The sequence below is a fragment of the Phalacrocorax carbo genome, chromosome 7, assembly GCF_963921805.1.
Source record: "Phalacrocorax carbo chromosome 7, bPhaCar2.1, whole genome shotgun sequence".
NCBI lineage: Eukaryota > Metazoa > Chordata > Aves > Suliformes > Phalacrocoracidae > Phalacrocorax > Phalacrocorax carbo.
This window is the reverse complement of record NC_087519.1, coordinates 28,290,343-28,302,997: the sequence shown is the minus strand read 5'-3', so window position 1 is coordinate 28,302,997 and position 12,655 is coordinate 28,290,343. Positions and strand designations below refer to the sequence as shown.

The 12,655-nt window shown below is 36.5% G+C and overlaps 1 protein-coding gene across 8 annotated transcripts in view; it reads left to right on the top strand.

Annotated features, from left to right (window-relative positions):
* The window catches only part of WDR33 (WD repeat domain 33), a 72,025-nt gene that overhangs the window by 22,111 nt on the left and 37,259 nt on the right, over positions 1-12,655 (top strand). For 5 of the 8 annotated variants that reach the window (XM_064457250.1, XM_064457243.1, XM_064457248.1 and 2 more), the window contains exon 7: positions 1,637-1,734. In XM_064457250.1, the coding sequence (XP_064313320.1) occupies positions 1,637-1,734 (98 nt within the window). The other 3 variants (XM_064457245.1, XM_064457244.1, XM_064457249.1) reach the window with 3 other exon arrangements.

Below are 12,655 nucleotides of genomic sequence, written 5' to 3'. Positions count from 1 at the left end.
AATATTTTCTTTTGTTTCCACATTCTCACCGTTTTGCTGGCACCTTTCTGAATTAGTAATGTCCCAGTATCCGCCTCTGCAATATGTTAGAGATGTATTTGTCTGCCGCATTTTGCACTGGTATTCTTTTCATTTTTATATGGTGACAATGTGTATCAGTTATTCCTTTTTATACTCACTGTGTAAGACAACAATTTCATTCCAAATAAAGAATTCAGTCTTCAATAATCTAACTGAATAAAATATAAAGCCTTCAGAAATAAAATACCTGCATAGTTCTCACAAAATAATAAAACACTAAATAAAGTGAAGAACTGCTTGGCTTGGTGAAGCCAAGACTTCCAGTAATACTAAATACCCACGCAGACTGCCACATACAGAAGTCTAATGTTAATACTGAATGGGTTCTTCAAGCTTGAAACTGTAAGCAAGCCATTGAAAAGAAGACTGTAGGATATTCTCTTGGTTCAGTGTTGATGCCTCAGTTGTGCAAATGTCTATATAAAAAATGGAATTTAAAGTGATACTATCAGTAAGATGTAAATGAAGGATGTTTCTAAAGCAAACCTGCACGTAATCTTTAGTAAGATACATAAATGTTTTTAAAGTAAGCCTGAAGAGAAGCTGCAGATCCAAAATGAAGCTAAAGCAGTGTTTCTTCGGGTTCAGGTGCTGGCCCTTGGCGATAAAGGTTCACTGCCACAAAACCACTTTCCACTAAAGTCACCATTTTTCTTTGATAGGGTGCAGCATTTTGTGCTAGAGTTTGGTTATAAGAAGTGCTTACATTGGATTCAATTACTGTCTGACTGTCATGGCCACACACTGAATTTCTGCACTATTTTAAGCCCTTTCCTGATCATAAAGATCTAGGATTTCACGAGGGCTCCCTCATGATCTTTCACTGCACCAGAAGGGAAGTGAGTGTCAGTTGCTGGAGATGTTCTGGCCCTAATCACATGGCTAAATAACTCCTTGCTTTTCCAGTGACTTTCATCAAGAGATATTGACTGCTCAATCTGGAAGCTTCTTCTGTGTCTGTAGGATTCTTTTCATGGTGTTGATGGGGTGTAATAAGAGGGATTTTTTCCAAATTGCATTTACAGTATGTGGTACGCTTGTTTTATATACATTTTTTTTTCAACAGTTAATCCAACTAGCGTTTTCCTGTGACCAGCTTTCCTTTATTTTTGCTTCTCTGCTGCAAAGCACCTATGGCTGAAGAGGAGTTTTTTCCTAAGAACCGTTCTCCTGTGCTTCTACACAATGTCACTTTCTTATGGTATTACCAAACATGAAAATCTAGGGTGACAGTTACCAAATCATATTGATGTTGCTTCTCATCCTGCAGAGAGTGCGCTACCATGTGCACTTATAGGTAGGAAGGTGCTAAGAATAAATTCTGGATTTTTTCCTCTTTTGACAGGGGACTGCAATGCAATAATAATCCTATGCTAAATTCATGTCTTGGGATGAAGTGTCATTTGGCAGGCACTGTATTCACTTAAAAGGCCCTATGTTCAAATGCATCCTTCAGTGTATAACACATTACAGTATAATTTTGCCCTGTCTGAGAAGCATAGATAATCTGTTAAATGCTGACTTCTTTCCCCTGCTGTGTGTCTTCATGTAACAGTTTCTCACCCACGGATAATAAATTTGCTACATGCTCTGACGACGGCACTGTTAGAATCTGGGACTTTCTACGTTGCCATGAGGAGAGAATTCTTCGAGGTATGTGTACCAAAAGTACTGATTGGGGTATTTCAGGAGGGGGAAAAAACTTTTTTTAACTAGGTGGTCACAATACAGAAGTATCAGCTTGTCTAAATTTTTGTATTACATCCCTGTCTTAAATCTTCCAAACAAGGTTTTGTTTGGCTGCTGCTATAGGTGCCTTATAATATTCAGATAGGCTGCAGTTCACAGTGGTGTTACTCTGTTTACTGTCCACTGCAGCTCTAAACAGTGGAGGTGAACATAAGGACATTTTTTCTACTGCTAACGTTAGAAACACCTGTTTCTGGATCAGGAATACATTTATCTTTCTCAAAAGCTTAATCTTTGTGACCACTTTTACTTCAGAACACACATCTTCATGCAGAGGATTCCATTCTTGTCATGGGAGTGCCTTCCATTCTGATTTCTTCAGAGGCAGGGTAGTTACTTGTTTTCAGTCCTTAAGAGGAGGAGAGCATTTAGGTAGAGAAGTAAATTTTGATCACATCATGCATATCACATGCAAATAATCCTATCTTTGGTTCAATAGTTTTCTGTCCACCATCTGTGTACACTAACTTCTGGTGCCTTTCCACTGGCTTTGCTGAGCTTTCTTCTCTTGTTGCAGTCTTACAGAGCAATAACATTAGCTTCTGACAACCATTCTTTTCTTGCAGAAGATGTCAAAGGTACATAATTTAATAGGAGGATATATTAAAGACTGTCATGAGGTTGGGAGCTGTAGGCATGCAGATAAACTGCAAAGGAGGTATGCAATAAAAACATAGAATTTCAGTTTTAGGTGTGGGAGTGTGTTCAGTGCTTTCCTAAACAAAGGATTTCTCTTTTTTAAAATCATGCTTCTAACTTGGACCTGCCTTAAGTATTTTATGAAGCAGAGCTCTCCATGTTTCTCTTGACTCTTAAGCTCTCTTCTTGTTTTATTAATGCATTACTTTTAAACACCTCTACTTTGAATAGACATTGGGCTCTAGCATTCTTGCAATGATGATATTCTAACAGTATCTGTGCACAGACATTATGGTAGATGTGTTCTTTGCAGGAGCTGGCAAGCAAATGTCTAGGATATATCATTTATACCTGCTATTCTGGAAGGAGCCAAACAGATTCGGGACTAGTTTGCTTGATGCTTTACAAAAGAAATCATTCTGCACTAAACACATTCTATACCCTCCTCCAGGTTTGTACTAACTACTCATTTAAACCATGTGGAGGAAATGGGGATTGCCACCATGCTGAGTGGTCAAGATTATAAAAATCCCTCCAGTTCTTCTACATTCTTTTAACATTCTGCATAAATTAGGAGGAGTAAATCATGTAATTTAGGCCATAAAGAACAGAACTTGCATTACATTTCCTTCTGTCACCTTGCGTACTTGAACATTGTGATTGTGACTATATTTCACATAGAATTATGCTTTATTTTCTTACAGCTTGTACACCTCAATATACACTTTTTAATTTGCAAAATAGCTCTATAAAGAATATCTTTGCTTCTACTTAGATGATGTACCCATGATACACTACTTTTTTTTTTTAATAGAAGTTGAAAATATTTTGAAAACTTGACATCTCTGCGTAGAATTTTACAGGGCAGATTATTCCTCATTTCTGCTCTCAGATAAGGGGGACGGGTCGGGGGAAACCCAAACACTGCCACCAAAAAATTCCCCAAAACAAAAATAATACCCCAAGCTCTTGAATGTGGGGGTGGGAGGTTGTTTTCCGCAAAACATGAGAGTTTGATTTGGTTCTGATCCCTAGGGCTGTTGTTAAATATGATCAGAAGATGTATTGAAAGAGCTGCATGGGAAACATTTAGGTAGCTTTCTTTTTGTTGTTTGGAATTTAGAGTTTATGGCTTTAGGAGACAGATCTTCAGCTTTTAGCTTCTCCACATGAATTCTGCATTTACATATTTAGGAGTGTAACCTATAAAACTTGGCATAGTACAGCCTTCAAAATATGTAAATCCTCATGCCATTCCTAAGTTAGTGATCTGTAAATTAAAATTCTGATGGCACTCCATTAAAAACGTATTCTATTACAAAAAGTGTTCAGATTAAATACCATGCTGAGGAATGTTTTTTTTTATTGCCTGCTTTCACAAACCATGCTTCAGCTATTCTGCTTAATACTGGTGCTATGAAATTGAAGGGATTCTACAGTGTAGATTAGATCCCAGGCTTCACTTGGTGTGTTAAGGCATTCTTCAAATCATCACAGTGAATTATAAAAATCAAATTAAACTATCAATTTACAGTCAGATGTGTTCATAAAAAAAGACTGTCACTCACAGGGATACAGTATCAATATATGATTATTCCTACTGATTTTTCAGTTAGAAGGAACATATTTTTAAAAAGCAGACTTGAGGACTTCAATGCCAAGGAATGCTTTTAAAATAATTCTAAGAACAACATTAAAGGTACTGGGATAAGCTTTGCTGATAAAGAAAGGATAAAATTCTGTAGACTTACTCTAGTGCGAACAAAAGCATCTGTAATGAACTAATGTAGTTTATTTTCATTTTTTGATGAAATGGTTTCCTTTACTTGAAACTGGTCTGAAGGAACAATTCTAGTCTTACCTTCCAAGAGGACTGGAAAAACAAATGGAAGTGGTAAATTACATAGGACTTCTTAAGGTTTTGCTGGAGTTCTTTCAGCTGTCTACAGTAGGTTACACAATTTTTTCAGTAGTTAAAGCCATGAATACATGGACTACATAAGAAACACGTATTAACTGTGTCCAGCTTTGTTTTAATTTTGACAAGTTAAAAGAAACAGGACACCCTGTTTCATTCTTCACACATAATGCTAGGAGTTCTGTGTCTTTTTTTTCTTATAACCTGGCTCAAAGTCCCTTTGCTGCCTAGCGCTTCACTCATGTGTGTTACTTTGCTGCTTGTTTCTACCATTGTGGCTTTCCAGGGCATAGCAGGAGGAGTTTGGGCATTTTGTTAGAAGTATGTACAAATTAAAATATAATCAGGCTCCTTTTTAATATCATAAAGAAAAGGTTTAAGATATTTGATTTCTTGGGGGACCATCTTTAATTACTTAATCTTCAAGTGCATTATCTTAGAAGAACTTGAAGGTGGGGGAAATGGTATTGTCACAGTCACTTACCTGCTTGCTTCCCCTCAGCCCAGTTACTATCCGTCTCTCTTCTCTTGAAGTGAGTTGCTGTACTCCTAATTCTGCACTGGTAGCTTTTGCCTATGTTCATTTCTGTGATGTTACCATCTTCACGATAACAAGTACAGTTTGGTGCACTTGCTAACTATACTGGCAGGAATCAAACTGCTTGTTATTTTAAGAAAATAAATTTTATAAGGCATGGAAAACAGTCTATATATAGCAGTATGTTGTTTTCATGTCAATAGACTGTTACTCTGAAAGGCATTTCCAATAATGGCATTTTAAAACAAAACACTATCAGGTCTCTAGTCTGAAGAGTTGCACTGAATTTAATGCCAGGACTCATGTAAACAGCCCCCATTTTTATATGAACATACACACTGATGGCTTTTAATACTGCTAATTACATTTAGTGAAAATATGCAGTAAAAGCTTGATGTCCCTTTATTTCTATTGAGAAATTAATGTTATCGATGATTTGACTGGTGGCTGCGAATCTTTGGGTATTGAGTCTGTGCTAATGTATCCCTGAGAACACCTTGGGTAGATCATTAGTAAACACGTGGTTCCTTAATTATTCCCAGCATGGGTTAGGAGGCTACAAACACGTTCTACTGTCCATCATTATTCTTGTCAGTCATGTGTGCACACACACATATGCACACAAAATACAGTCCTCCCAAGTGTGCATTTCTACTGAAAGTTTTGATTCAGAAGTCTAGATGAGGTATATGTTCCCTGGATTTCAGAAGTTGCCTGGCTTATATAGGTGCTTTGGGGAGGGTGACTCTATCCAGCAGTCTGAAGGATGGTAACCCAGGATTTGATACGATACTTTGTAGATAAGTTTTTCGTGTTTTTTGGCTGTAAAAATAGAATAATACACTATATGATCTTCCAGCTGACATGGTAGATTTGGCAAAAGATTTTTCTTATCTTAATGTGAACAATTAAAAGCAATCATGATTCCTTTACATTCTGTCTGGATTTAAAATTTGCAATTTATAATCACATGTAATCTCTTACTAGTATGTGATTTACTCGAAGGAAAGTCTTTTGCCTGTCTTTAACATTATTCTGCTGGGAATTTCCTGCTCAGGCCTAACACCAGTGCAAAAACTCATCACCTACAAAATAACATGTATGTGTGTACCTGCATGCAGAAGTCATAGCAATCACGGTAAACTTATTTTTCATCTGCTGAATATTCTGAAGAAGTGTCTTCACAGCTAGTCATGCGGAAATAACTGGAGAATTTTTTTCTTCCCCTCCATTTCTGGATATTCATTAACAAATAAAATACCATGAAGTCTCTTTAGTTGTTTAAATCTGTTGTATGGTTTGCATACTCTGCGCTTTCTGCCTGAAAGGGAAGGATCTCTTCAGTTTTTGACATCCACTACCTCAGTCAAACAGCAAATCCTGTACCTTAATTCAGCGATGATGTGTTCAGTAGTTAAAAGGAACCTGAGAACCAGAACTAAGCAGAACCACATCTTCTGTTTGGTCCTTCACTTTTAAACATACATTAGTAACTAGCAGTTAGCCTTTGAAGCAGGTAGCTTCTAAAACTGTTACCTTTTCCTGGAATGTAATTGAATTCTACATTGGAGAATTTAAAATGAAAAAAATTCCTGATGTTGCTGTTTCCATTTTTTTTCCCCCTTTATGTGAGGTTTTTCTAGTGTTTTCTTTGTCTCAGGGAGAGAGAAACCCAGCAAGTTCAAGAAAAAGCTTGTACTGTTTCTTGTAAGAAGACATAGTGTTTAAACCTTCAGGTTTTTGGGGGGCTTGCTTCTATGTGCTGTCAGGATTTCAGGTTTATCTGATACGTCTTTTAGTCTACTGATGCATTGCTACATGAATGAATATTAGAAGGATTTTTCCTGAGAACAAAAGCCCAAGATGAGATGAGACCTGGCTGATACTGGCACCAACCATATCAATCTAGAGAAGGCAAGTCCTTGAATTTTTGAACTTAAAAATTAGCGACTTCAAAATACTAGTATTGCATCAGTTAAATATTTTTGTTGGTAGATTTTCGTATGGCAGGTTATGTTGCAGCTCTCTGATCTTCATGAAGATCAGAGCAATCAGGATTGCTAAAGCAAAGTATGGTTGAAGGAGAGGGATAAGTTGCTGCTAAGTCTTTTGAAGTACAGTTGCACTCTAGCTGTACATCAAGCTCTTCATGTGTTTTTAGACACAAGAAATGTTAAGGAACTTGCTCACTGGGATGTTAATAGTGAATCAGTGGGGTTTTTTCTTTTTTCTTCACGAACAGTTCAGATCACTTGCACCATTGGTGATACAGGAGCCCTTTTGTGCTGCTGTATGCATTGTGCCAGCCCTGATGGCACTTCATTGCAGTTGCATGCACAGAGGACTCTCCATACAGTCTTACTCACTTTTGCATCTCATCAGGAAACCTCTCTGTTGCCTTTGTGAGATTAAGAGTTAGAAATATTGTATACAAATTCTGGCTTTATAAATGGAAGTTATGATGCAAAATATTTTCCTAATATCTTTCTCTGTACTTTTCCCAGAATTAAGTAGCACCAAGGAGTTGGAGTGTGAATACACACACACCTTTCTGAGTTCATAGATAACATCAGTCATTGCTGCTTGCTAGGGTGGTGGGAACTACGCTAGATGGGAACAATCCAGCCTCTTCTTGCTTGAGGCTACTAATGTTCAGGTGTCATCTATTTATCCCTGAATATTTATTTCAAGGCTACAATGCCTTGGTTTTCTCTGTATAGGAAACTGTATTAGAGGTAGGTGTATTAAAATACCCAATTCTATTTGTGTTAAATGAAAAACTCCATCTGAGAGTTGAAAAAGAATCTTCCTGCTATACTGACTTCATATCAGGTTTCTATTTATGAAGTGTTCTGGACTGGGCAAAAACTTTATTTGATCAACTATGCTTGAGGTCCTTGGTTTCTGTGATTAAAAGGTGGCAGTTAAGAGGTAGCTTCATGATGCTTTTGTTCTGCTGCCTAAAACAATGCCAGGAGAATTACAGGGTATTGAAGACTGTTCTTGGAGCTGGTTGCATCTGATATGCCTAAAAGCATTCATTTGATTTATATTGCGGTTCAGTTCTGAGTAATGCTGAAGTACAAACATACTAAGTATTAGAGTTCTGATTCTCATCTAGAATCTAGTGTTTCAAAAATCCTGAAGAGTTAATAACTAAGAATATATAGAATTCTCAAAGAATGAATGGACATCATGAGAGATGAGCCACAGCACCATGCTATAAAAAAAACAAAGTTACCCCAGACACTTCTGTCAACGCTTTCATGAGACAAGAATGAAGAGGCTCTGTCCGAGAAAGAGGTTATTTCAGATTCAGTTTTGAAATCTCTTTTCCTCCCTGAAAATTATCCTGAAGCTGAAAGTTACATAATCTCTCACGCTGAGTACAAGGGCAAATTTTACAGTAAAAAGGCTAATACTTGTAATAAATATATTTTGTTAAGCTTGGAGGAATATTGAGAAACCCTAGTGTTTCACAGGGCAGCCGACTCTTAGTGCTGCTGAAATATATGATACTTCCTTAAGAAGTTTTATGATTACATCATTAGGATTTCTTGTATCTGCTTCGTTTTGTGTGTTTGATGATTGTGAAGGGTAGATAATACAGAACTAGGTGAAACCTTCTTTACAGTTTGTTAGTGTAAATACTTTGGTGGTGAGAAATTCGTAGTCACAGCAGATGAGAGTACATAGAAGTAAACATAATATGGCATAATGCTCTGCATAGTGGTCGGGATTTCACCTAACGTGAGAACCATTGATGCAGCACCGAGCTTTATCCTCAAGCCCTGCTCATCGTTGTTGAGAAGGAAAAACAGCATTATAAGTGAATTACATTATACTAATGAAAAAATGCCTGAACTACAGAGGCATTTAAATACTGATGCTAAGATTATACCAGTCTTCCTTTCTCAGCACAAGTGTAATTGTTGAAAAGGTTGCAGGTTGTGTGCATAAGGATGGTGGTGTACTGGTACCTGCTCACCGATATTTGTCATAATAGAGGTGCTCAACAGAAACAAAATCATCTGGAGTTAGTCTTAATGCAAGTTATCTTAGTAACTCATCTTCTCTGATAAAATCTTATGTGGAAAATTACTCGGAATTGGCACTTCCTTTATTTTTCTTTTTTAATGGTATCTTTCATCTGACATACCCTTTCATACTAGAGTGTAACTACAAAAATACACTATTCCAGAATAAATGGTAGAAGTCTTCAAAAAATAAAAAACACAGTTCTGTGGCGTAAATAACCAATGTCAGTCCTTAGAAACTTTCCTTGCAGGCAGTCGAGACTCCACTTTTCTTTTGTGTGTGGATTAAATGGACTGTTTTTTTCTTTTCTCTTTTCATATTCTGTAGTACCTGACTAAAAGCTTTGTGGATCTAGGTAAGCATAGACTTTGAAAAGTGCTTGATATTTTCTTTTGCATCATTTTAATTCTGCATACTCAAATTATTTCCTATTACAGTACATTTAGCTCTTGATTGATATTGAGGCTTTAATAGTAAGACACTTTGCATCTCATTTTATCATATGAAAACACTGCAGTTCTCATACTTAAGATTACACGTTCATATGGACAGCCAGGCACTAGGAAATGGGCAGATAGCTTGCAAATGTTTTACCTAAAATATGGTGGTATTTTTTTCTCTTCCCTACCTGCCTGGCCTTATGTTCTCATGATAAAAGTAGTCCGGCTCATCCCATGTTGCATTTGTAGGAGGACACAGAGTCAAAAGAGAAACCGTGGAATGTGCTGAAATGGGGTTGTATAGCAGGCCAGGAGAAAGGGATAAATAAGAATCCTGAAAACAAACTGGGTGAAAGGTGGCTGGAAACAAGAAGGATAGCAAATGGGACGAAAGTGTGGAGGCTGTGTCAGTATGAAAAAACTTAAAACAACAGCTGGTATAATGATTGAGAAAAGATGGTGGCAGTGTGAGAAAGGATATGAGGCTGAAGTGGTGGAAACTAACTAACAGAAGTTTGCTCCTGGCATTGTGGGGATAAATCAGGGCAAATTCAGTTGCCAGAGCAGCCAGAGAAGAGGCTTGGTTTTTATGGCTGAATGACACACTCAGACACAAGCGGACACTATAAAATGTGTCAAGAGTCCGCAGAGAGAGAGATATATATAAAATATGTGTGGAAATGTGTTGGTAATAGTACCCATATATATACACATTTTTTTCCCCTAATTTGTTTTAAATTTTACATTCATGTCATGACTCTTAGAGACTCAAGTTGTTGAGTTTGAGTAAAGTTAGGATCATGTTTTGTATTCATTCAGAAGATGAGGATGGAGTGCTATTTTAGTGAGCAAATGATACCATCATTTCTACTATAACTAGGAGAAAGCTCTGTCTACCAGCTGATTAAAACTCTTTATGGTTTTTATTAGTCCCTAAGATGTAATGTGGCCCATCTTCTGTTTGGGTTTTACCCCCAAGTTTTGTCCATTTAACACTCTAAAAGCAAAATACCTAGTAGTTGCTCTTCAGACCTAAGGCTAGCTCTAGATTGCTTCAGTTGGGAATATAATCACATATATGCTGCATGCTTCTGCAAAAAGTGGTTGATTAGATTAAGCATGCAAACTTGTATTAAACATGACATTGTAAAGTACAGTTCCAGAACTTTCCAAGTGACTGAGATTCACTTCACAGTGAAAATACAAACTGTTGTTTAATTTTGCCATTTACAGATAAAGGCTTTTTGAAAACAAATGACTTTTCAATTTTTACTACAAAAGTATATGTGTGTATTGCAGGTAAAATAACTGTCTTGGATGTTTTATAAATTCATATTTTATAAAGGAAAGGATTTTTACAGGGTTTTTTTTTAATTAAATGATAGGGCTATTAAGTGTCTTGGCTTCAAAGCAGCACAGCTATAAGCATTTGAAGTACAGCAATACAGGAGAAACCTACAACTTCTCAAAATATTTTTATCTTATAAAAAATTTCACAGACTAAGTTTAACATTTTTTCTGTCCCAGACAGCTTAGATGACTATTTGTAATTATTATCTCAGTGGAAGCATCTGATATTTCTAGTTCTGCAATACATTATTTTTATACATTACACGACCTGTCAAGTTCTGACTTGTGTTCAGTTTAAAGCATGGGTTAGTTATGTATCTTTTCTTAAAATGCAGTATTTTCTTAATATTTGTCATAGTGTGTGTAAATTGATTTTGCTGTAGTAAAATAGGTAGTAAGGTAGAGCTATTCCAGTTGCAACTACAGCCAGATAAAGAAGTGGTTCTATCACTTCAGTATAATTTTCTGGTGTAGACAAGGGAAGGACTGCAAGTATTGTGCATATATTGCCTTTGAAGACAAAGTTATGTTTAGCTTGTTCTGACCATTCATAGAAATTGTGTGTGTACCTTTTTGCTCACCAGAATAAACTTTTAAAGGGAACATACCATGGCCATTTAAATATGAGCCTGACTTGAGAAACTGAAAGTTAACTAACAGGACTGGAACAGGTGATTCTACCAAGTCTCCAAGATCTCAGAGAGTATACTTAAAATAACTATTCAAAAAAGCTGAGGAATGTGTTCCCTCGGCCACTTAAAATTGGGAAGAACAATAACTTTTAGCAAAAAGCAAACCTGGATTTCTGGTGTGTGCTGGCAGATGCCCATTTTCTACCGTATGTGCAATAGCTTTTTTTCTTTGCCCTTTTATTTAGAATGATGATGCATGAAAATATTTTAAGTTTAGTATTAAAATCTTACTCTTTAAACTTCCATCACTTGAAAAAAAACTTCCTTTAAAAAAAGTCATAACACCTGATAAATTAGGAGCGTAACTGTAGCTATTCTAGCCCTCAAACAAAGAGTAGGATGAATTGATGGAAAAAAAATGTAGCTCAGGATCCAGTCTATTATTACTATTATTATGTTAAGGAAAATCAAGTCTAAATATTTATACAGTTCTTCTATATTTGAACTTCTCTTTATAGCTGACTTCTTTCTCTCATCTCCAAGATCCTATTTTGCTTTATTTTTCCATATGTGTTAAGATTTAAGGAAGGAGTATCTCTGGTGGGTATTTACTGTCCTCAGAGAATTTGCATAGCAAGACTTCAGCATTCTTCCTTGCTTAACACAAGGCTTAATACTCATAGAGAGCTATTTTTCATCAAAAGTTGAGGTTCTTCCTGGCTTTATAAATGATCAGTACACTTAAAGATTATAAACATGAGTATCTTCTTTCAACTCAGTGACGAGCTGATTTCCCCCTGCCCCAGCTTTTCATGGGATAAACCTGTCCTGAGATGGGGCAGAGTGTTTCAGATGAAAGTAAAACATTTTCTTTTGAAACAAGAATTTTCATGATTCTTTAATATTTGGAGATACATAGCACAAATTATGTATAAATGGTATTCACAGGTAAGTATATTCCTCACTTAAGTACAAGTCTGATGGGAATCACCAGAGGTTTGAGTTCAAACTCATTTGATGTTCCAGGTATGTTGCCATTAGAAAAATAAGTATTATGGTAAAGTTAAGTGTCCTCCTTTAGTAACCAGCAAGAAGACACATTTAAAATGCCATTTTTTGCTGGGGGAGATGGAGGGTCTCATTTTCAGGTGTGTTTTGTCTGGGGGTTTTTGTTTGGTTGCCCCCCCACCCACCCCCTTTTTTTTTTTTTTTAGCTGTTCTCATTAGGGAATTAGAACAGTGTGAGAGCTTTGCATAATTTTAGATATTG